Source organism: Cenococcum geophilum (assembly GCF_001692895.1).
Source record: "Cenococcum geophilum 1.58 unplaced genomic scaffold K441scaffold_4, whole genome shotgun sequence".
In the NCBI taxonomy this organism is placed as follows: Eukaryota; Fungi; Ascomycota; class Dothideomycetes; order Gloniales; family Gloniaceae; genus Cenococcum; species Cenococcum geophilum.
The window spans coordinates 2,942,405-2,966,436 of NW_027137562.1; the positions used below are offsets into that span (position 1 = coordinate 2,942,405).

At 42.3% G+C, this 24,032-nt stretch overlaps 4 protein-coding genes across 4 annotated transcripts; 2 read left to right on the forward strand and 2 right to left on the reverse strand.

The window, feature by feature from the left end:
• Nucleotides 1-3,544: 3,544 nt before the first annotated feature.
• K441DRAFT_213474 (uncharacterized protein) lies at nt 3,545-5,521 on the forward strand. The gene is made up of 8 exons (XM_067640548.1): nt 3,545-3,591; nt 3,641-3,693; nt 3,743-3,765; nt 3,852-4,035; nt 4,099-4,400; nt 4,453-4,752; nt 4,825-4,977; nt 5,027-5,521. Exons 4-8 carry the CDS (start codon nt 3,939-3,941, stop codon nt 5,303-5,305), a joined length of 1,131 nt encoding a protein of 376 aa, XP_067508865.1. The 5' UTR covers nt 3,545-3,591; nt 3,641-3,693; nt 3,743-3,765; nt 3,852-3,938; the 3' UTR covers nt 5,306-5,521.
• Nucleotides 5,522-6,364: 843 nt separating this feature from the next.
• K441DRAFT_692932 (kinase-like protein) lies at nt 6,365-8,743 on the forward strand (the record flags this gene model as incomplete). Its single annotated transcript, XM_067652607.1, has 2 exons — nt 6,365-7,003; nt 7,079-8,743. 2 exons carry the CDS (start codon nt 6,365-6,367, stop codon nt 8,741-8,743), a joined length of 2,304 nt encoding a protein of 767 aa, XP_067508866.1.
• Nucleotides 8,744-17,110: 8,367 nt separating this feature from the next.
• Nucleotides 17,111-18,741, reverse strand: K441DRAFT_538656 (Zn-dependent exopeptidase; the record flags this gene model as incomplete). Its single annotated transcript, XM_067642533.1, has 3 exons — nt 17,111-17,233; nt 17,289-18,430; nt 18,498-18,741. The coding sequence occupies 3 exons, from the start codon at nt 18,739-18,741 to the stop codon at nt 17,111-17,113; spliced, it is 1,509 nt and encodes a 502-aa protein (XP_067508867.1).
• A 4,211-nt stretch (nt 18,742-22,952) lies between these two features.
• Nucleotides 22,953-23,540, reverse strand: K441DRAFT_516884 (uncharacterized protein; the record flags this gene model as incomplete). Its single annotated transcript, XM_067642118.1, has 1 exon — nt 22,953-23,540. A coding segment is annotated over one exon (588 nt), but the record flags the coding sequence as incomplete, so codon positions are not given.
• Between the last annotated feature and the right edge of the window lie 492 nt (nt 23,541-24,032).

Sequence of the window (24,032 nt, forward strand, 5' to 3'; positions counted from 1 at the left end):
GTGAGTATAAGGATGAGCTAATTCCGCCGCCGCCTCGCCTGCGTTTTAAGAGTAAGATTAGTAATATAAAGAGGAGAAGCGGCGGCGTGTTTATTACTTATAATTATAATATAGTAATTTAATACCTAAAGGATTCGCCTTTTACTGAGACTCTTGTTAGTATAAGCCTTTAGCTTTATAATCTTTAGCGACTCTAAGTCTTTCCTATTTATAAGAGAGAGCTATATTATTAAGAGTAAGGTATTCGTATTAAGCTCCAGCCGATTAAGGCTAAAGTTAACACTTAGTACGCAGGCGTTCGTGACGTTAAATTTAACGTTATAGAAGTTAAGGTTGCAGCCTAGTGGCAGAAGGTTAATACCCAGCTTATATTATGGGCGAAGCATACTAATAAAAGTGGCGCTATTAAGGCTCTTACCGTTGACCTCTTAATTATATATACCCCAGCTATAAATTAATCAGCGGCCTCTCGCTCTAGAGTTAGCTCTTATCCGTTAATGCTTAATTAACTCCATAGTAAAGTTTTAATACCCTTACAGATTTTAGAGCGGAGCTTAACGCCTTACGTGTCTCCTACTGGTAACGCCATAGGATTATAGGTTAAGCTTACTAGATATTAGCGTTATAAGAAGCGCTGCCCAAATATTAATTAGTGCTACGTTTTTAGCTAGGTAGACGTTAAATTAATAGATAAGGACTTAAGAGAATGGGTAATTAGTATCTAGTAAGGTATTACGAATATTCAGAATTTACCTTATAGGCTTACTACGCGGCTTGCTGAGAGAGCAGTAAAGGGAGGAAATAATAGTAGAAGAGTACGTCAATTAGCCTCCGGCGAGAGCTCTACTAGTACTTTAGGCGTTATTAACCACTTTCACGTTAGTTCTATAAGCCTAGTACTAGATTAGCAAACTCCTACACTAGCAAGCCAACTAACGCTATTATCCTCACCTATATTACTAATACGCCGCCTATATGGTATTAACCGCGCGAAGGATTTAGAGGAGTTTTTTGCGTATTAGAAGTAGAGTGTATCTAGTAATCTTAACTAAGAGGCTAACTTTAAGGCGGTATATAAAATCGTCCGCAATCTAAGATGGGACTTAGAGCTCCTATGTAATAAATCTAATAGCGCTAATCCTATTAAGGAGCTTATAAAGGCTGGTGTTAAATTGGGTGTTGTAAGGCAGCTATAGAAGGATTTAAAGAAGTAGGTAAATAAGCGTCGTATATAGCTTAAAGGAAGTTTTCAAGATATAGATAATTAGTAGAATATAAAGTATCTCTATTACTGCTAGCGCCTCTATAGTAACGAAGACACCCCATATATATAAGAAATTAAAGCCTTTAGTATATTTACAAGTGTTATATATAATTAAAAAAACGCTACCAAAAATCGATCTTCCCTACACTAAAAACCTCAACAATTATACCCACTATGTTGGAAATGTCCTCTTACGCTTTTGCTCCTACTACCAACCTTATCTATGCTCTAAAAAAGAAAGACTTTAAAGCTATAGTTAAAGCTTTTAGAGTGCTCTGCCTAAGAGAACCACTCCCGCCAAATAAAAGCTTTTAGCTCTCTAAAAAACTCTTTAATTGGATTTAAATCAGGTAAGTATATAGGCAAATATATAAGCTTAACGCTAAAGGCGTTAAAAAGAGCCTGCATTCTCTTTAAGTAATAGAAGCTGGCGTTATCTATAACAACTACTAATTGCTTAGCAGGAAAGCGATTACACCGTAGTAGAAGAGTATTTACCACCTAGAACTTAAAGCCTTTACTATTTATTAAGCCTTTATATACTAAAGCTACTAGTACGCCGTTAATTATATACGCGGGTAGTATATTAAGCCTCGTCTTACCCTAGTTATATAGCGTATAAGAAACTAGTACAACACTATAAGGAGCCTAGCCGGTCTTCCGCACGCCCGTCTTTAAATCTACGCCTAACTCATCTATAAATACTAGTTAATCGGCGGTATACTATAATATAATGGCGAAATATATATCGCGATCGTAAGCGCTGCGCTTAAGGGCCACCTAGTAACACTACTCTGCGTAAGCTACTCTCTAAGCTCTATAACTAGAGGATCTAATTAGCTTACCCGCTTCCTTATCCAGCCAGCTAAATAGAGCTCTCGAAATATTGTATAGCGGCTTACTATAACATTAAATATATTATAGATCAACCACTCCATCTCATCACTAAAGAGAGTTGGCTTTTCCTCTAGCCGTATTAGTACCACCATAATTATCCGATTACTCATTATAAACTGGCCACCTTTACCGTTTAAAGGCGCCCGAGTTAATCTAAATATCCGCAAGTTCCTTCTAATCGACGCAATTAAGCGAACTGTACAACTAGCGACGAAGGCACACTCTGCTCAGGTTACTCCAAGTCAAAGAAGATCCTCAATTAGGGCGTGCTGATATAGGCCCATTCGCGGAGCCATATTGCGAATATAGTACGGGTGGAAACCTCACGGTATTTAACAAAGATCACGACACTGCGGAGAAAAGCTAATCGCGAATAGCTTCAAGTCCTTCAATAGCAAGGTTCTTACAGCCAAGCATAGGCGCTCGCTACAGTTACTATATACAGTTGGTGGCAACCAAGCGAGATTGGATGCCCGTAGCGAATTTGAAATCTCGCCAAAGGGGGGGTGAAGCTGGTCGTGCACAGAGCTGTAGTTGGCATGTTTTACCGGCGTCTTTTCAGCCTCCTGAGTTTCAGCAGCCACAAATAAGCGAATCAAGCGATTCTCGGTTCCAAGCTGAATCCAACGACTTGGAACAGCACAACCATATTTGGGCACTTGCATTCCGTCCCCCTCGTTTTCGGTTTTCCCTCTCGACATCTCCCTCCACTTTTCTAGAGCTGGGATTTCTAAACTTTCCGATCCTAGAAAGAAACATTCACACGGCGGCTTCTGCACGAAAAAGCTTGATATTTGGAAATGCTGATTCAACCTACAAGGCTTTGTCACATGCGGGAGCAAGCGTTGGCTTTGGGATTCCAATTGCGATAGTTCCCAGCCAGCCGCTTCGCCTTCCCATTTTATATCCCTGCCTAGCGTTTCTTCGCGTTCCAACCACAATACATGTCCCGAGTTCTCGGCAACGGACGCAGCTTCCTCGCCAACCCCTGCTCCCACGCGAGCGAGGGAGCGCCACGCACGTTGCGTCGTCCGCGGGCTACCGGTACGGAAGAAGCAAAATGTCACCAACGCCGGAGCGGAAATTGGCGGAAAGTCCCAACCCGGTGAGCACTGGGCAGAAGCGCTGTCCGGTCCAATTCGCACTAGCCGAAAACCACTCGCTTGGCATTAGGGGCAAGTATCACAACCTGCTCTCCTAGGATCGTGAGTTTGTGCGGAGAAGCATGGCAGCCTCAAATATCTTGGTTCAGAATAACGAGCTGCCCCGGCCTGTAGAGGCTACTGTGGCTTGGACATGGAGCTACAACTGGGACCAATATCTCGGGGATCAAAGGCTGGCAAAAGACACCGCGCGACTCTTTTCCGACACAAAGGACGAGGTACACATAATTCAAGGGCCCGACACCAACTACCGCGGACAATGGCTTGGTATATTTGTATAATGAAGTATATGATGAACGAGTACTGAGCGGTTTAGATTTCAATTTGGGACTTGTCAAGGCATCGGAACTCGCTTTGCCCTTTCCTCAGGTGTGTTCTCCAATCTCTGCTGTGAATTTTGTGGCTCATCAGAGAACAGTCAGACACGAGAGACACATTCTTGTAAGATTCCATTTCGTTTCAACTCGTCTTCAGCGTATTATGTATGTGGTTGTAGGTCGGCTTACTGAAAGCTCAGCATAATCCAGCAAATAGCAAATTCTTGGGGCCGATTAAGCGTGAGCGAAAGAACTTTTCGCCGGGTCATTAGTTCGAACAGCGCCTTCGCTTATTTCATGAGGACTGCCCATGCATTTGGCTCTCGAAGCCGCGACAACAACGACACTTGGAACAACTTTCACTGGCGCATATCCTCTCCGAGCACCAAGGACTGTGAGCTTCCTCGATAATGCCAAGCTTCCAACGAGACTTCATAATGTTAATGTCACTACTTAGTTGAACTTTGTTACGCTGTTCGTTTCTTGGAAAGAAACAATAGAGGCGGCTCCGATGCCTGGTCCTTGCGCCAGGTTGGTGTCTACCAGCGAATTTGCAGCTCCACCAATGTAGCAAGCTGGATAATTCTCCAGTTCTCGCAGTTGATAAAGAACGCATTGGCAGATAAGCTGAAAGTGGTCTCGGCCGATGATGCGGTCAGAGCTCAAAGGCACAGCCTATTGCATCTTGCAGTACTCGGTGCATCAATCCGGAACTGGGATGAATATATTGACTACCAAACCACCGAATTATTCAAGATGGTACAGCCAGCTGCTCATTCACTGCTTAGTTTTAGGTTGACGCATTATCCAGGAAAGAAAGGCTCAATACGCCGATTTGGACGAATACAGCGCTTTTGATTATCAGGTCGCCTTTGCAGACCGTCAAAAGGTGCAGATACAGCGCAGCAAACTCATTACCGCACGAGCCGTAATTGAATCGTCCATAGTTTTAGGACAAAGGATGCAAAGTTTGTACAAGAATGAAAGGCTGTTGTCTGTTGAGATGTCGGACGCAATATTACTTGAATTTGACGACTACATTCACGAAGTAACATATTACAAGGGGATTTTGTTGGATCTTATCGAGCGATCCAATGAGACCGCTTCCTTGGTATGCTATTTCCATTAAACACTTTTGACCTCAGTAACAATACTTTCTACGAGCAAAGGCTGACCAAAATAGCTCTCCAACATACTTGACTACCGTACGAGCAAGTCCACGCTCTCAATCGCACAACAGGGTGAGCTCGAAGGCAAGTTAGCACAAAAGGATTCCATCAACATCAAGGCCTTAACAGTTGTCGCTACTCTATATCTCCCTGCCTCTCTACTAGCGGTTTGTTCGTCCGTCAGATTATTGGAAGCAACACTAATCCCATTTGTAGGGGATCTTCTCCTCGAACCTTGTCCAAGCTCGTCCAGCGGACTATAACGATGGCCCCACTCGTTTCGTTGTCGCAAGGGATTTTTGGAAGTTCATTGTAGTGCTAGTCCCCATGGTTGTTGGTACATTTGCTGTAGTGGGAATATTCCAGCGGTTTTCAAAGCGGTCTCATGAACATGATTTGGAGAAGGCAGGGACAGGAGAAGAGGACCTGGAAAAACACGGGAGCTTGCGAGATTACCTTGGTTACTTGCGAGGATTGTTGAAAAAGAAAAAGTGAACGAGTCCAGCCCCAAATATAATGGCTCGGTCGGTACTGTCACCTAACGCAGAGGTGACTCATTCGATAAGGCGGCAATCCTCAGGATACTTGCGGTGCGGGGTGGCCTCCGGGGGCATGGAAGTCTAAGCGGGGACGTGCAGGTCGTCTCTGCATGTACCTACCTTTCCGGCACAGTGCCACCATTTCCTTCAATAGCTGACCAATTATACCAACCCAGCTCGCCCGGTGGACTCCACGGCACCACGTTTTCCAAAATGCCAAATCAAAACGGCGCACAAGCCTTAGGGATTGTCTGTAATCACTGGTCTCCGCCTCTTATTCTTACACCCAAATTTAAGCCTCCTTCCATCAAGGCCGTCACTTGTCCTACTATTTGTCCTCCAACAATTTCTTCTTTCAAGTTATCTCTTCACACACATCTCTTGCCAAATGCCTAACGCGGCCCCAGCTAAATTCGTCGAGGGCGTAGTCTTCCTCAAGTACCTCAAGTCTCGAGAAGCCCTCGTAGATTTGCTCAATACCGAGTTCGGTGAAAATAATTGGAAGATCAAGGTACGAAAAACGATTACTGATGGAGCATCACAGCCTAACTAGACTATGTTTAGGACAAGGAAGATCATTGTCTCTTGCGGGTACCAAGGCTGTTGACAGAGGTAGCTAGATATTCATGATTGGAGACTACCATATCGACAATGCCTAATTACTCATAGGAAGAAATGGAGAAAATCAGGATGGCAGAGTAGGATGGATGACAAACCACGCGCACTCTTTGTATCTTCACTTTTATGTATTAGCGTGACTGGCAAAGGCTAGCAGATTTTGTTGAAGGAATCAAATCGCTCAAACCATGCTAAGATGATTGAACCATTACCATCACAAATGGACTAGTGAAATTGAAGAATACCCATATGCTGCACCACGCTCATGCCCCGTGCATAACAGCTGGCGTCTCTTCACGTGGTCCCTTGGGCTGTATTAGCTCGATACGAAAATCCGAGAAAGACAAATGCCTCTCCGACGGTAGCACAGAGTAAAAGCTTGGAATGAGATTGAACTATGTCACTTGCGAGGCTTCAAAACCGGATCCGGGGGCTACGTGAAAAGAATATCGACGTGAAATATTTCATCACCGCCGAGTCGCTCCGACATGAGTTAAAGGATGCGGACATTCGCGCTGCATTGCGCACGACTGATCTACAACGCCAGCACCATGACGAGATAGTGAAGAGAGTTATGGGTGGTGGTTTGCGAACTTTTGCCATTCTTGTCAACATTCAGCAGATCGCTTTCCTCTCTGACTTCATCAAAAAGGACGAATTTCAGCCTTACGAGCTGGACCAGAGACTCCCGCTGCAGTCGGCAGAGTTGGAAAGGATTCTTGGCAAAGCCGGTCGAGAGCTCGCCATAACGCACCTGGAGAAAACGGAGAGAGACGAAGCCGAGGATGAGAAGTTGCAAACTCTAAAAGATGAGCTCGCCGAAATTGTGAGCGGCATTGAACGGTTTTGGGACGAACAGTTTCAGTTTTCTGTCCCGTCGTTCCAGAGAAATCTATTCCATCGAAAGCTCGACGATCACATAAGGCTTCCATTTATATATAAAGACTTGGAGTACAGGTCCCTCGGAAGCGGGTCTTATGGCAAGGTCTACAAGGAGACGCTACCAGGGCTACAGTTCGGGAGTCCGCCCAAAACGGTATGTTTCAAATTTTCTGGGCTGGGAACTTCCTTTGCTCGCGAATCCTGTCCGCTATACTAACTGCGAAACGAGGGAATCGAAATAGCTAGGAAAGAACTGGAATCAGGAGGTAGTGAAACCTATCAAAAGGAGGCTCAGGTGCTCGAGATTCTGCGCCTAATCAAGCATCCTAACATCTTAGAGTTATTGTGTTCCTACACTCACAACGGAATACACAACCTCCTGTTTCCGCTAGCTGGCGAAAATGTCAGTGACCTTATTAAAAAGGATAGGGACAAGGTTCCTAGCGAGTTTCGCTCAGATGACTCATTCTTCGTGGCCTTGTGCGGCCTGGTCGATGGCTTGAGCTGCGTTCATCACTATACGAACGAAAAGCTGGACCTCAATCTGATCGGCTGTCACCACGACATCAAGCCTGACAACTTCCTGGTCAAGCGCTCACGGTTCATTTTGGCCGACTTTGGCATATCATCGATCAAGACCGAAGATGAAGGCTCTACGACGGATTCCAAGGGTGGATCTGCCTACTACTCGGCTCTGGAAAGCAGGGACTTCAATAAGGTCAAGGAGCTGCGAATTGGCCGCGCTAGTGATATTTGGTCACTTGGTTGCATCTTCGCCGTGATTCTCACTTACCTCAAGCAAGGCCCTGCTGGCATCGCGACCTTCGAGGACAAACGAGAAGGTATAGCCGATTTAAAGGGCCAATACACTGTCTACAAATTCCACCTTGGGCCCAATCGCTCTAATCCTGCTGTCTCAGAATGGCTCGACTCTCTGCGTGTAGAGTGTACGGCGAGCGAACAGGCATTTCTCGATCTTATAAGAGATATGCTGAGACTCGAGCCTTTGAAGAGACCAAAAATTGGTACCGTTCTGGCTCGGTTGAGGATGGTCACGCTCCAAAAGCTTTGTGAGGGAATCGCAGACTCGATTTCACAAGCCCCGGAGACATACCGCAATAGGCTCGCATTCGAAATCGAGACCACGGCTTTGAGCACGTTCTTCGACGAACTTAACAATTTAGTCCCGCCCCCTTTCTTCGACGTTTGGTTTACGACGCCTAGCGAACCCAATCCATCAGTCACGATGCGCTGCGAGGACGCAACCGTCCAAGCTCTATGTGATGATGCAAAGTTCGACTACCTTGCCTCAACCCTCCGCAAGCTTGGTGCAGAGCTTGACAGCCTGAAGACCCCAGCACTAGATCCGGAGACCTTTCCTGTATTCCTTCCACTTCAGAAACTCGATCAGGAGTTGCTATTTTCCTTGCCCCCCGGAATGAGAGAGAGCCTACGCTCAAGGGTGGAGGTCCTTATTCTCGCCAAGCTCGATTCAGATAAAATGATGACAGAAGCGGAATTGGATGCGGTATCGAGTTCACACACACGAATTCTGCAACTCATGAACATCAAAAACATGAAGAAACATGCTGAGAACTTCTCAGAATCTTCACTGCGTCTCGATGTTGGAGACTTCGAACAATCCAAGCAGTACGGCGGCCTTCGGATACCCTTTTTCACATTCGAGGTAATGCAGTGGGTTGGGTCTCAAGGGACGATGGAGAAAAATAGGGATGTGCTGGTTGAAAAATTAGGATACGGCAAAGACATTCAGGACGATATGGCTGGCAGCAAATATTCAACCGCATGCTCAACATCCTTCACCTTTCGGAACATGGCGCGAAGCTCCGAGGTCTTGAATGCTCCGGATTCTACCGGGACAAAACCGACTTAAGGATCGTATACAAGATTCCGGATCCCCCAACAGCTTCAGATGGGGCTCCCAATACTACACCTAGAGCCGCCACGGTACGACAGACTCCAGTACTTAGAACATTCATGCAAGTCATTTCGGAAAACAGGGCCAGTAAAGTAAGTCTAACCAGCCGCTTCCGACTCGCGACGGAGCTTGCCACCGCAGTGCTAGAGTTCCATAAGATTGGCTGGCTGCATAAAGGCATATCATCGCACAACGTGATTTTCGTCACCACTGGTGACGGCACAGGCGCGCGGAACCTCCAGTCACCGTTCATAACCGGCTTTTCCCATAGCCGGCCCGACGACCCCAACCAGTTTTCTAATCTCCCCGAGGGCAAGCAAGGAGAGGCATTGCGCAATTATCTGCACCCGAAGTGTTGAAGTGGGTTCCAGTTAGCGTGTATTGCTTCTTGTCGGGTGGAACCTCTGACACTCTTCTATATAATTGTCGCTTCCCCACCCTCTTAGAAATGTATGCTCAATAAAAATAATCATTAAACTATACCTATTTTAACAGGTTATAAGCCCGGAGACGCTTCTATTGCGCAGCGACCTATATACTACGTCTTAAGATATACCTTGGACATACGCACTCTAGACATTTTAGACATGCGTACTCTAGACACTTTATACTTTAGACACTTCGGATATACGCACTCTAGACTTTTTAAATATACGCACTTTAGATACTTTGTACTCTAGATACTTCGGATATACGCACTCTAGACATTTTAGATATACGCACTTTAGATACTTTATACTTTAGATATTTTGGATATACGCACTCTAGATACTTTAGATATACGCACTCTAGATATTTCGGACATTCGGATATATATACTCTAACTTAGATATACGCACTCTAGAAATTTCAGACATCCTATTAATTAAAATTGGCTTTTCTTACTATATCTTAGTTGCCTATTACTATCTATTAACCTTAAATCAGGTTTTCTATTAATGTCTTAGTTGCCTATTACTATTACTATTCCTAGTGCCATTGTTATTATTATTATCATCGTTATTAGTCGTTAAATCCTTAGCACTATACTAAATACTAAAAAGGTAATAGTACACAAGCTAAAGAACATTATTTCCTACCTTTTTACTAAAATACTTGCTTTTCTCTTATAAGTTATTATAGCGATTAAATACTCTAAGTCCAATATCAATCTCTCTAACATTTAGATACTTAAAAGCCCTATAAACTATAAGAAGTGGAAGAAAGGTACTGGGTAGTGGCTAATTAAGAATAACTTTAATTTGGACACTCTAGTTAACCTAGGAGCTAGACCAGCTATAAACCGACCTTAGGTTAAGAGAGACGCTTATAATAAACTTATTAAAACTTATTAGGCGGATCTTAAAGCTTAGAAGAGAAAGCAACTTAAGGGAGTAAACTACATCTCTATAACCTATAGCACTCGCAGATAGAACCTTATTGAAGACTATATCGAAATTAAGGATGTAATAAAAATCTTACACGCGGAATTTAAGCTAAAAGGAGACGCAACATACGCTAAAATATACGCTAAATGGTGAAACCTTACTCTCGTAAACTATAAGAACGTTAAAGAATACGTTATTAAATTTAAGGAGATATACTTAGACCTTAAGACCTAAAACCATACTATAGACCGAATAGACCTACTCTCTAAGTTTATTAATAGTCTTAGTCCTGCTTTTAACGGCTAGCAAGAATCGTTCTACCTTATATACTCCCTTACTAACAAGACCCTTACTCTCTTAAAAGTTTAGGGCCTTGCCCATATATAAGAGCAACTTATACTCTAAAGTTAACTAGTAACTTTCCAAGCATATATAAATTAAGCCTCTTACCGCTAGCAGCACTATAATTAGTAAGGCCAACAATAATATAATAGACCGTATTATAGGCTATGTAAACGCGCTGGCCACTAGAAAGACAGATGCTAGATCCTTTAACCCTACTTAAAGGAGATCTGGCGAAAGGAAAACCCTAAAAAAGCCGCAGAGATAGATACGCGCTCTGCTTATAGAAGGGACTTTAGAAAATAACAAAGAGCCTATTAGAGCAACTCCTTATTAGGATCTGCATTATTACCTATAGCACTATTAGTAACAACAACAAATAGCAAGCCTCTTACTGAGTTAAGGCAATATGCAAAAATGGCTATTTAATTAACTATAGTCTAGCAACGAATAAGGTAGCTATAAAAGCTTTAACTCCATAGCAAGCTGACTAGGCTATAATTGCACCTTAATAATTGTGGCTGAAACTCCCGTATTTCTAATTATATTAGACGTTCTTCACTATAGATCCATTTACTCTTATATTATCTTTTATTTATTCCCTTTAGACTCTTTATAGCTGGTATACTATTCTTCTTTTATAGTCTTTTACTGCTTATATAGATTGCCCTTTAACCTTTACTATTAGCATGGAAACTATTAGCCTATATACATAACCTATAGAAGAACTTACGCTACTTTATACGTAACTTACTTCGCCAACTATACCTTATTGCCTATTGGTAGCGGGTTCCCTGTATTATTCGCATTCCTTTTTACTCCTGCGCCTCTAAGCTTACTAAATAACTTTATTTTATGGCTAAACTAAATATTAACCTCTCCTCTACAATCATTATTAATACTAGGTGTACTTAGTATATATTTTAGTTAAGAGAGCTGTTTATTACCTATTAAGATCTTTAAGCTAATAAGAAGATTATTATCTCCGGAATTAGAAAAACGTGTCTCTAGTTAATAGGAAAGGGAGATATATACCTAAGACTTATAGTTCTAGGAGTTAAGAGAGAGCTTATTCTCACTAACGTCCTTTATATCTCTAATTTATAAGCCAACCTAGTATCTAGTTCACAGCTTATTAATAATTAAGTTTATCTTTATCTATCTAACCTTAGATACGATTTTCTCTATAACTTAGAGCTTATAGCTTACGCGTTTTATAAGTCTGGCCTCTTTTTTCTCTATACTTAGGCCGACCATTAAGAAGGGCTTATAGCCTTTGCAGTTGGCTATTAAACCAGCCATATATTATACAGCAGCTTACAAAACCTAGCTAAGAGGTTATGGCATAAAAGGCTCGGTTATATTAGCCCCTAGAACTTATAAAAGCTCTAAAGAATATTAAAAGGGATAGACCTTACTTACTTACTAGACCTTTACGACTATACCTGTAAAGCCTACCTACGTAGTAGAATGCACGATGTTATATATTGGGATTCTCTTATTAACTATAATACTAAGCCTTATAAAGTCATATTCTTTAATATTAAAGGACCTATAAAAGTAGCTGGCTATAATGGATTAAGATATTTTGTTACTTTCTAAAATAGAGTTAATAAAATAAGTAAAGTCTACCTAATAAAGTATAAGGCTAAAGTCCCATTCTATTTTTAATAATATTAAGCGAAGGTTAAACAATAAGGAAGTCTTATCTTATAGCTATATAGTGATGGCGGAGGAAAATATCTTAGATATGCTTTTTAGCTAGAACTTATAAATGAGGGAATTTAGTTCTTATACTTAACCCTAGAGAGTTAATAATAAAATAGAGCCTTAAAATGACTTAATCGTACAATATATAACCGAGCCTTTACCTTTATAAATAATTGCTTACTTTCTAAGAACTTCTGGCTAGAAGCAGTTAAGTACGCTAACTTTATATAAAATATCCTCCCTATTAAATCGTTGGAAATATAAACCCCCTATAAAATAGAGTAAGGCGAAGTCTTTAATTACTCCTAGATTTGCACCTTTAGGTGCGATGTCTAGTATAGGGCCGGTAGTTAGAAAAAGTTTAGCTCTTATATAAATAAGAAGGCAAAATTAGGGAACCTTGTTAGCTTTAAGGGTAAATATATTATTTAAATTCGAGATAAAAAGATAGGACGGCTTATATATACCTTAGCTATCCACTTCTAAGAGACTATTTTAACAGTTTCCGGTAGTAATAAGCGTTAAATTTAAAAACAATATGTTAAATACGACTCTAATACTCTAGATATTAACGCTTAGTTTAAGGGAGAAGAAGCTCTACCTAATTACGCTACCTAACGTAAATAGTATTAAGAAGAGAAACAGCTCCTTAAGAAAGCTTAAAAATTAAAGCGCCTCGCCACTAATAAGACACCCCTACGGAAGTTAAAACATCTAGTAGCTACTAATGGGCCTTAACTACCTCTTAAGTATCGTAATTCTGTCGATATTAGAGAAAACCCGCCTATTACAGCATTTTTAGCGCTTGCCCACTTCTTAACCCCTTCCTTTAAACACCTCTACGCTATGCTTAGTAACTCCCCTATAGCTAAACCTTATAAGCTAAGGTTATAGAAATAATCTACCCTTAACGTTAATAATAATAAATAGTACTCCGCTAGTAAAGATGAAATTAGCTCTTATAAAGCAAATAACACCTAGACACTCGTTAACCGACCTTTTAATTATAAAGTTCTTAACGCCTAATAGGTTTTTAAGCACAAGCGGGATAGTAAAGGAAGGATTATATAATATAAGGTAAGGTAGGTGGTAAAGGGTTATAAATAATAAGCTGGGGTTGACTTTAATAAGACCTTTGCGTCTATTGTAAAACTTATAAGCTATAAAGCGCTTTTTACCATTGTAGCTGTATAAGACCTTAAGATTAAATAAATAGACGTTAAGACCGCTTTCCTTTATAGAAGCGTTAAGGAGGAGATCTATGTTAATTAACCTAAAGGTTTTAATAATAAAACTGGACGGGTTTGTCGTCTGAATAAAGCACTTTACGGTCTTAAATAGTCGCCTTAAGTTTAGCATTAAACGCTCTTAGAGTTCCTTATAGATGCTAGTTTTAAACCCCTTAACTCTAACTCTTTAGTCTTTACCAAAGGTTCTATATATATTATAGTCTATATTAATAACCTCCTACTTATTAGACTAGATATTATTAACATTAAGATTATTAAAGCTTAACTTAGCGGACGCTTTAGTATAACCGATCTAGGCCCTATTACTTATTACCTTAGTATAAAAGTAACTTAAGATTAATAACTCCGTAAACTACGGCTTAGCTAATTCTCTTACCTTAAAGAGGCTATTTATAGCGCTGGTTTTTAGAACTGTTCCCCTTACCTTACGCTAATAGGAACCTCTCGTCTTTAACTAGCGGCGGTAGATTATTAGGCTAACTCTGCGTTTAAGACTTAATACTAATTGCTAGTTAGCACCCTAATGTACGCTATGCTTAGTACTTAACCTAATATTACCTTCGCCGTCTCCTTTATTAGTTGCTTTACTTCTAATCCTAATAAGTCTTATATATAAGCTGTTCTTTAAATACTTTCCTACTTACGCGGCACACTTAACCTTTAACTTGTCCTTTAAGGAGAGATATAAGCGCTTTAGGGGTTTATAGACTCTAGCTAGGTAGATAACTTAGAAACTCGAAAATTAATGTCGGGATTTATATTTAATATTAGAAGCGGTGCGATTAGCTAGTCCTTAAAGCGCTAACCTACGGTAGTACTCTTAACCTACAAAGCAGAGTATATGGTATAGACAGTTGCAGTAAAAGAAGCCATTTGGTTATAATAACTCCTTTAAGAACTATTTTTAACTAACGAATCCCCTTACGCAACGATTATTTACGCCAACAATTAAGGTGCTATTGCTCTTGCAAAAGACCCTAAGTTTTATGCTTGAACTAAGCATATTGCTCTCCAATATTACTTTATTTGGGAGAAGGTTATAGACGGAGATATTAAGCTGGAATATATATAAACAAGTCAACAAATAGCTGATAGTTTTATTAAGGCGCTGCCAAAAGATGCATTCTATGCATTTAGAGATGCTTTAAGTTTAGAGAGATATTAACGTCTCTTATGACCTTTATATTGTTACCTATATTTAGCTTAAGGGGGGCTATTGAAGTGGGTTCCAGTTAGCGTGTATTGCTTCTTGTCGGGTGGAACCTCTAACACTCTTCTATATAATTGTCGCTTCCCCACCCTCTTAGAAATGTATGCTTAATAAAAATAATCATCAAACTATACCTATTTTAACACGAAGTACTAGAACAATTCTACGAGATACGTAATCCATTACGACTACTACAGCCTCGGCCTGGTTTTGCTCGAGATTGGCGCCTGGAAGCCGCTGGCTGACATTATCAAGGAGTCGAGATCAGAAAACCTGTCGCCTGAGCGCATCAGTACGAAACTCAAGACAATGGCCGAAAAAAACCTGCCTTCCACCGTGGGCGAACAGTACAGCAAGGCCGTGTTATCTTGTCTCTCTGATGAATTGGAGTCAAAAGAACCGGAAAGCTCAAGTCTTAAGTTTGAACAGCAAGTGGTTCGAGTACTTGCATCGTGTTCTGTGTGATGATTTAGAGTCACTTTGAGTACTTTCCTTGGCACGAGTATAGGGTTGGGATTTCTACCGTGTGTAACCTAGAGACCATTGTAGGTGTTAGAGAAGTTAGGTGGCGTGTGAGAGTCATCGGAATAAAAATAATTCAAACTTCACGGAGATAGCTTCTAAATTCGATATTTTCCCTTCTACTTTACAAAATCCTGTACCCCGACGTCAGCTCCAACATGTCAAATCGATTCACACCATCGAGATCCTCTAGACGACCTTGACCCCTAGCGGTTCCCAGGGGCCCCGCCACAGTAGTGGGCCCTGCCATAGTGCAGGTGCCCCTGCGCCACATACGCTACTCTGGGGCTGATCCCAACAAGTAGCGCCCCGTGTGTCTCATTGAGCCGCGAGGACTATCCGACTGAAGTCAGGGAAACGTTTGAGGTCAATCTAAGATTCGGTTGAGATAGTCACCCCCCGTTTCCAACATAGAGCCAGACTGTGTTCGTGTTCGTAGAAAAGCGGCAGTAGAGAAGAGGCCCTACAGGCGAGAGGATGAATAGAAGAATCAGAAGTTCCAGTACATGTTAGATTAATCGATCCTGCAACCTTGAGCATCTCTCAAAAACTCATAGGCATTTTTGAACAACCCTTCAGCTGAGGCTGCAGCTGAGAGTTCATCCAGAAGGGCCACCTTATAGCAGGGGTAGTCTATCTATCCCTTTCTATATTATCCCTTTCTGGACCCCCTTTTCTACAGAGGGTACAGGTGGAATTCTACCTGTTTAATAGCCTAGGTAGGCAAAATCGCCCAATCTATATTACTTCTAACCATATAATCGCGGCAAGCGCAAGGACGTCGAACAGGCCAGATGTAACATTAATTTTAGCTGCCAAGACGGCCCAATAGGTAGAAACCGAGCAGGCGAGGTAAACAAACGGCTCCTCCCTGTTGAATATCTGATCGACCAAGAAATATGCACCTGTTCGTTCCAGGTGGGTTTTTTGGGCCACGAACAGATAGGCACGAACAGGTGAAAAATAGTTAGTAAACGAACCCCAAGGCAACCCGAAGATATACTGAAACAGCAGGTTTGAGCGTCGCCTAAGCAGGCGCAGAGAATGCAACGGCACCATTCTTCTGGCCCTCTATGGACCCGTTCTGGTTTTAGAGAATTATGTTACGACTATCCAGTATTGTTTCAACTTGCTAAAGTAGCGACCAAATTGCATATATATACCGAGTCTCGGTAAAATAATAACATGAAAGTATCTGCTCAGCCTGACTGTCTTTAACGGCCTAGTTGATGAGATAGAGTGAGTGGCGTATAGCTGACTTTGCAGCTGCAACCGACGCAGTTGAACGCAAATTTAATTGCTCCATCTGGTGGCTTCAGGGAGTCTGAGCAAGATGGCAATGTTGACGGGCGTGTCTGGGTGTTCCCGTGTCGAACGTTGAGGTCACTGTCAAGTACCACCTTATGACTCACACCCTGTTTCTTGCCATCGTATGTCTTACTATCTATTTTCTATTACCTATTCATTACCTATCACCGACTGAGTGGCAATACCGACCTTGTGGCGATTGAGTAACAGTTACCAAATCGTCGTCAGCGTCGTCGTCAGTCTTTTGCCCCTACCTCATGCATATAGAAAGCTTCTAGAGCCAGCTTCAATCGACAGAGTTCTTATGAGTGATTTGTCCGTCCGACATCCTGCCAATTCCCATTTGTAAGCTTTTGCAGTGTGGGTATTGAACGAGCGACTTGATTGTAAATCTATGGAAATCAAGTGGTATAACAACATAAAAGTAGACCGAGTCGGTGACCGAGTCAAGGGCTAGGCAACTGAAACAAGGTGGTACGCTAGTGAGACAAATGACGTTTTGACATGGTACCGGTAGTCGGTTACACCATTTCTACTATCTGTACGGTGAGCATTTCCTTCTATCGTCCTTTATCCCGGTTCGCCGACATCAGCTAGAGATCTATGCAAAAGATTACATAACTGGCTTGGGTCCGTGGTACAAAGAGCGCTCCGGAAAGGCATTCTTAGTGATGGCAATCCGCTCGGGGAATCCTTTGAAAGACACGGCATATGTTGCTACGGAATGGGCGACGAGCTACAAGCCGTTTGTTAATGTCAAGAGCTACGCTCAGGAAGAAAAGCCACTTTACCTTTGCGTTGAGTTCCCAAGCTTCAAGATTTAGATTATCCACCGCATCGCAAAGTTGATGGTAACAATGATCAAAGCTTTCACCAGCCGTTCCACCAAACATCTCAGCCTCTTTTTTCGTTTTAACTCCTTCTGCACCAGTCGCAATGCCGCCAGCTGGGATCCCGTTCTTGATGAATGCATCATAATCACTGCGTCCATCAAAGGGGATGTAAGTGTAGTTCTGTCCATGAGCTTCATAAAACTCGGTGTACAGATCGCGTAACTCTTCGGATCCAACAGGGTTGACGGCGTTGGTGGCGTTGTAGACCTGATATGCGTAGTTTGGCGAGGCAAGCATGTCGTAGTCCATGAAAAGGCGAATCTTCATATTCTCTTCCTTCGAGAGTTGGGACACGTAGTAATCAGAACCGAGGAGGCCTTCTTCTTCGCCGGACCACCATCCGAAGCGGACGCAATTATTGACCCTGTATTTAGTCAAGTGGGTTGCAATCTCGAGCAAAGCCAAGGTTCCGCTTCCATCGTCGTTAATGCCTGGGCCTTCGGCGACGCTATCGCTGTGTCCTCCCAGCATTACACAGTTTTCAGGGTCTCCTCCTTTGGTCTGCGCAATAACATTCGTAGTTCTAATTTTCTCAACAATTGCATCAATATACGCAGACGAGTCTACAGTCTCGCCTGCCTGCAATTTCTTGACGAATGGCTCGGCATCGACATCCGAAATCCCAAAGGTCGCGACATGATATTCTGAGGGCTGCCCCAAAGTCCCCGATAGGTTGCCTTGAATATTATTATATATGACGGCTGCAACAGCTCCCGCTTTTCCAGCATTTTCAGACTTGGTTCCAAAGGGGCACGTGCCTCGGCGAATGAAAGCGATGGACCCGGTGACATTTGCAGGGTAATCAGATGCCTCACAGCCATCATCTGCCACGAGAACTAACGGCCCATAAACCGGCTCCTTATGCTTGGTGGGAGGAGTAAGGCTCATAGGCCCAGCAGATTTTGGTGTGGAATGTCCTAAGACGAGACGAGATTCGAAGACATTGCCCACTACAGCAGGGAATGCCTGGTTACTGATATCATAATAATCCCCCAGATCGGCGAGTGTCGAGTAAATGTAATCGATAGTAGCAAGATGCCCTTTGTAGGTGCGTCAGAGCTGTCTTAATAGGGACGGAGAGATAGTAACGAAGATAACGGAGCTTACCTTTGCTGCCGATGACTCGTGTCGGGTGGTTATACTCCTCAACCGCGAGCTCTGCGAGCTTGTAGAGGTGTTTGGCGCGTTCTAGGAGCTTGTTTGAGCTGATATCGTTTTGGATAGCATTTGAGCTGACGAGAGGCTTGGTGTTGACAAGGGTTTGGGAATCGGCCAGTTCGACCAAGGGATGCTGGATGACAGAAGCAGCGACGAGTGATGATATTGCGAAGAAGATGAGACGGCGATGCATAGCTGCGGAATATGATAAATATGCTTCTAATGTGGTTGTAGGAACGATAAAGCTGCTGAGGGAAGGGAAGTGCAGGTGAGCATTGTATTACGGCTGCAGGGTACAGGAGCTCGGGCCACCAGCTAGGCTCGGCTTGTCCTGATAGATCGTGCTCCTGGTACCTATATGTCGGGTATCTGGCTGGTACCTTATATATCACAGATCAGATTAGCTCTGGAGGCTCCAGATCGGTTTGATCCTGCCCTCAGAATTAGAATTAAGCCACAAAATTTTAAACGCCCTTTTCACCGCCAAATAAACACGCTAACGTAGGTGACAGGGTTATGACGGGTGTCAGAGTTATGACGGTTAGGAACACCAAAATTCTGCCGGATGGGCCCAACCATAGTAAATTAGCAGTAAAATTCATCCTATAGCATCCCGCAGTTTCTTTTATTATCCTAAAAAATAAAGCTTTATATTTGTATATAAATCACCTTATTTAGATATTTACTGGAGGCGAGGGCTAATAAGGGCTCCTTAGTCCTCCAGCCGCATATATATATCCTTATCTAGCGCCTTATCGTCGCTTAAATATATAAAGTCCTTAATAGGCTTATCAACAAGCTTATCTTCCAGCGTCTCCTCTATCTGCTTACCCTCTTCTATAACCTTTTTAGAGGCCGTAAGTAATTCTTTATAATGCGCTGCAGCTGCTATATAAGTAGCAGTAGAGGATTCCGCTAGCGTGTTCTTTGCAGCTTGATCTACTTCTACTGCTGCCACTAATATAGCAGCAGCGGCAGCAGCGTCTTGGGCCTCCAACGTATTCTTCTTCTTTGTGATATTAGTGGCTAAATTTAAAGCCTTGCGCGCCTTTTTTGCTAATCTTACTACCGCCTAAGTATCCTTTTAGTGTTGTTCCGCGATCTTTTTAGTAGTAGAGGCAGTAGAGTGAGCTTCCTTTCGCGCTATTACTTGCTCCTTCTTAAGTGCTGCTATATTCTCCCTCCTTTCCTTATCTTACTCCCTCTATATTCTAGCGTCCTCTTTAGCTTAATTAGCGGCCTCTTATTCGGCGATAATTTCTCTTATTAAGTCTGTAGTAAGTACTAATCCAGTAAAGAGGACCTGGCGCTTACGCTCCTTCCTTACCCTCCTTTCTACAGTGGCCTACCGAAGCTTATTATTTTCTATTTATAGAAGATGTTTCTAATCCTTACATAATTCTATATACATTATTAGTTTCTTTACTACTGCCTCTATTGCCTTAGGTATAGTTTCAGGATAGAGAATCGTGTAGGCGTACCGTATACAATCGTCGCGATTTTTAGGGGTATGGGGGTGTAAAGGTGAGGATAGGATTGTTACTTGCTGCATAGAGGATAAGGGGGTAGAAGGTTAAGAGGGCGTAAAAGGATTTATATAGCGCTTAAGTACTTTATCTAGATTATAAGGAAGAAGGCCTACGGCTTTAAAGGCGCTGTTAATTAGTCTTAGTGTATATATCTAAGGGCGGATCTCGCCTAGAATCCTTAGAAAATATTCCTTATTAATTCTAGTAATACCCCACGTTATATATTCGTTGACTTTAGATAAGTAGAGTTACTTAAGTTATAAGAATATTATAAGATCCAGAGGCTGTAAAAGGTGTGTTAAATAAGGTGGCAGGCAGATTGGTATAATCTTATAATCTTCGCAGAACTGTATAAACTTAAGATTAATGTGACTACTATAGCCGTCTATAATAAGCATTTAATAACCGTAGATATAGTTATTATCCTAGCCTTCGCCAAGGGCCTTCTATTTGCGTATACGTCGAGTATAATGCTTAAAATGGCGCAGCCACTGTATACCGAGTTCTTAATTTAACTATCTATTATCTGATATTCTAATAGTATAGTTACCTACAGCGCTTACAGCCTCCTGCCATAGTAAGTCTGTATACTACCATCCCTTAAAGATAATAAATAATGGTATAGTCTAGCTGTATATACTAATTACGTTAATCTGGCTCACCTACTCCCTTAAGCTGTTAATTATCTTAAAGTTGCTTATATTACCGCATAGTATAACTACTTTAGCGCTATAAGCAAAGCCTATAGTAAAGCCTATCTTATCTATATTCTAAGTATTAATATCTACAATATTATATTAAGTCTTAATATTAGCGTAGTCTATAAAGAAACTTATAACTAGGGCGGGATTATTACCAGCCATAGCCCGTTCTTAATTAATTAAACGTATATAGTAAGTACGCAATTCTTCCTACTAATTCAGAAAGTAATATACCCATTATTTGCCTAGTGGGGGGGGGGGTGGCTGGAGGCAAGGGATCCTCCAATACTCGCGCAGGTAGATTATTGTTACTATTATTTAAACGGTATTAATTTAACATAGAAATCCGCCTTTAGCAAGATATATATAATGTTAAATAATTATACCTTTGCTAGAAGACGAAATACGTTATTAATTATTATAGGCGACTTTATAGGACTGCTGCTTTTGGTTAATCCTCCTGTAAAATGTATTTGGGTTAATATCATATGCTTTTACGCAGGCTTTCTTGCTTTTATAGTAGCCCAAATTCTAGGCAGTAATAGCTATATCTATCTTCTTATCCGAATTAGGTTTGCGAGGCTAGCGGGGCATTAGAGCGTTGGTAATGAGTATTTAAATTAAGTAGTAACAATCAGGGGGAAGACGAGATTTGGAAAGTTAAGGCAGCAGAATACTAAATTAGGTGAGTGCTAAGCCTAATACGGCAGGCGGTGTTACGCGACCGTCATAACTCTGACACCCGTCATAACCCTGTCACCTACGTTATAATCTAGCACCCTCAACTATATTAAGGAGTTGAAATGGAGCTCTTGGCGTCATTTTAATACGGAGCTTGAACATTCAGATTCTATTTCAATTTGAAGCCTCATATTGCATACGGCCGTGCCACGGACGCGTGCCAAATTAGGAAGGAATGCCAGACTTTCGGTTCGGATTTTTTGCAACCGAACGAGCCTAACACTCTACAAGGGGGTAACACGAATTGCTCAGGCGCCCCCCCTGCTAGTATGGTACACAAAATAACCTAACCCTGCTATATTACTTGGGGCTCGCTTATTTTCCTCTCCATACTAGCAGGGGGGGCGTCTGAGGCATTGATGTTACCCCCTTGTAAGAACGAACTGCACAATTGCGCAATTCTACATTACAGAAATTACAATCATCCAACCTGATGGACAACTGTAGCTACCTTCGGTCTGCTAAAAAAAATTTATCGAGCACAGCAAGAAAGGATGGCTAAGTAACTTGACAGCCAATCTAATACCATATTGGCCATCAAGTTTACTCCCTTCGATTCATATCCACAAGCTCGTATCAACGCCTCCATCAGGATGAGCGTGCCCATTCCCGTTTTACACAACACCTGTAAACCTTAGAAGTTTCTGCGTCACATCCAGGGTCGGGATATTCCCATCGACATCCATCCACCCATCAAAGCCCCTCCTACTAATATCTTATAAACCTATACTTCCTTTAATAATATTTAATAGAAAATAGTAGAAAATAGTAGAAAGTATTAAATAGCGGTAGATAGTAGTAAAACGCCCGTGCTTATCTAATATTAGGTAACTAATAGGGCATTTTCCAGAAGCCTTCCTCCAAGTTCCTCTTATAAATTAATTGGCCTCAAGCACGTACTATAATGCCAAGTAATTATTAATGGTTATCGATTATCGACCTAGCGATTATCAATCGATGCTTTATCGGTAGCATCGAAGACCAGCCTGCTATAAGCTACATATTTGGTAAGCCTGCCTTACTATATCTACAAAATCAGCATCAGTTTTCCTCTCCCTTTCCCTGCCGTAAGCTACATATTTGGTAAGCCTGCATTACTATGTCTACGAAACCAGCATCAGTTTTCCTCTCCCTTTCCCTTCCTTCCCGAAACATATTTTCAGTTGTGACTAAATTACTTCAGGGCCTTCTTCTCCATGGATTATAGCTATATGCTCGAACTTGTGATCTTCTGGAAGCTGTGGAATGGGGTGCTGCGGAACGGGGCGCAGCGGCGATGAATCAGGAATCGGCGCTGTCGATGAACTATCGTCAATATCCATATCCAGCATCGAGTCCGTATCCAATTCCCACTCGTCCTCCGCGTACGAATCCCATCTGTTTCGCAGTTCCATTGCAACATCGTCATCGCTATTATCGCCATCATCGCAAAAGTCGTCCAGGGGTTCAGCAGCTCCACTCATTGCTGTCACGCGGTGTAGGAACCATTGCATCTCCAATACCTTGAAGTCGGGCAGGGGCCGTGTCGCTGGGTCATCGGTTTCAAGAGAAATTTCATCTCCAGAACAGATTTTCTTGTCGGTCTGATGATTCCATAGCTTGGCAAAGTTTGGTCCTTGGTCCAGGCCCTTTGGTAATGACGGAGTTTGCAGGATGTTGACTTGAGAGGCGAACTTGTGTTGCTGCAGCCAGAAAAACTGCACATCCAGACGCTTCTTGTCATCTGAAAGTCTGATCGGTTTAAGGGCAAAATATCCTCTTTCCCAATATCCATGCACGTGTAGGGCAAGACAAATAAGGTTTTGACAAACCTCGGTGCCTAAAGGGAATATTGCATTATGCCATGCATCCACACGCTCTTGAGCCCAAAACATGCGTAAAGTCGCCCAAAACGAGCGCCTCGGACGATCAACATTAAGAGAGCCATTCTCATATCGCATGGAGAACGGAAATATATGTGCAACCTCAATTGGCTCGCCTGCCTTCGTAAGCACACATTTCTCTTGGTCCCTCTTATAACACTAGGGGTTGTTAGCAAGAACTTAATTGACCAGGATGGAACTAACTAGGCCTCGCTGTTCTTTGTTGCGATTAATCACCAGATTTTCACTATCCCGCTTTCGCTTATAACCACGAGGAAGTTTTCCCTGTGACGGAGATGGCTGAAGTGACGGAGACGGCTGAAGTGACGGAGACGGCTGAAGTGACGGGGACGGCTGAAGTGGAGATGGCCGTGATGGCAGAGATGTCAGCTGTGGAGTAGATGACAGCTGTGGAGTAGATGTCAGCTGTGGAGTAGATGACAGCTGTGGAGTAGATGTCAGCTGTGGAGTAGATGACAGTTGTGGAGTAGACGACAGCTGTGGAGTAGATGGTCGCTTTGGAGTAGAAGTGGTAGAAGACGGGCCACGTCGTTGTGTCCCTTATAATATTAGCGGTCCATAACGTATTATAAGGTTGACAAACCTACATGTTTGAACTATTTTTATCTGATTTTCTACGGACGCAAAATA

Bases quoted from the DNA above. Each gene is read 5' to 3' on its own strand.
- K441DRAFT_213474 (XM_067640548.1), top strand. From the start codon at position 3,939: ATGAGGACTGCCCATGCATTTGGCTCTCGAAGCCGCGACAACAACGAC. The intron at 4,753-4,824 runs GTATGCTATTTC...TGACCAAAATAG, and splicing joins CCAATGAGACCGCTTCCTTG to CTCTCCAACATACTTGACTA. The intron at 4,978-5,026 runs GTTTGTTCGTCC...TCCCATTTGTAG, and splicing joins TCCCTGCCTCTCTACTAGCG to GGGATCTTCTCCTCGAACCT.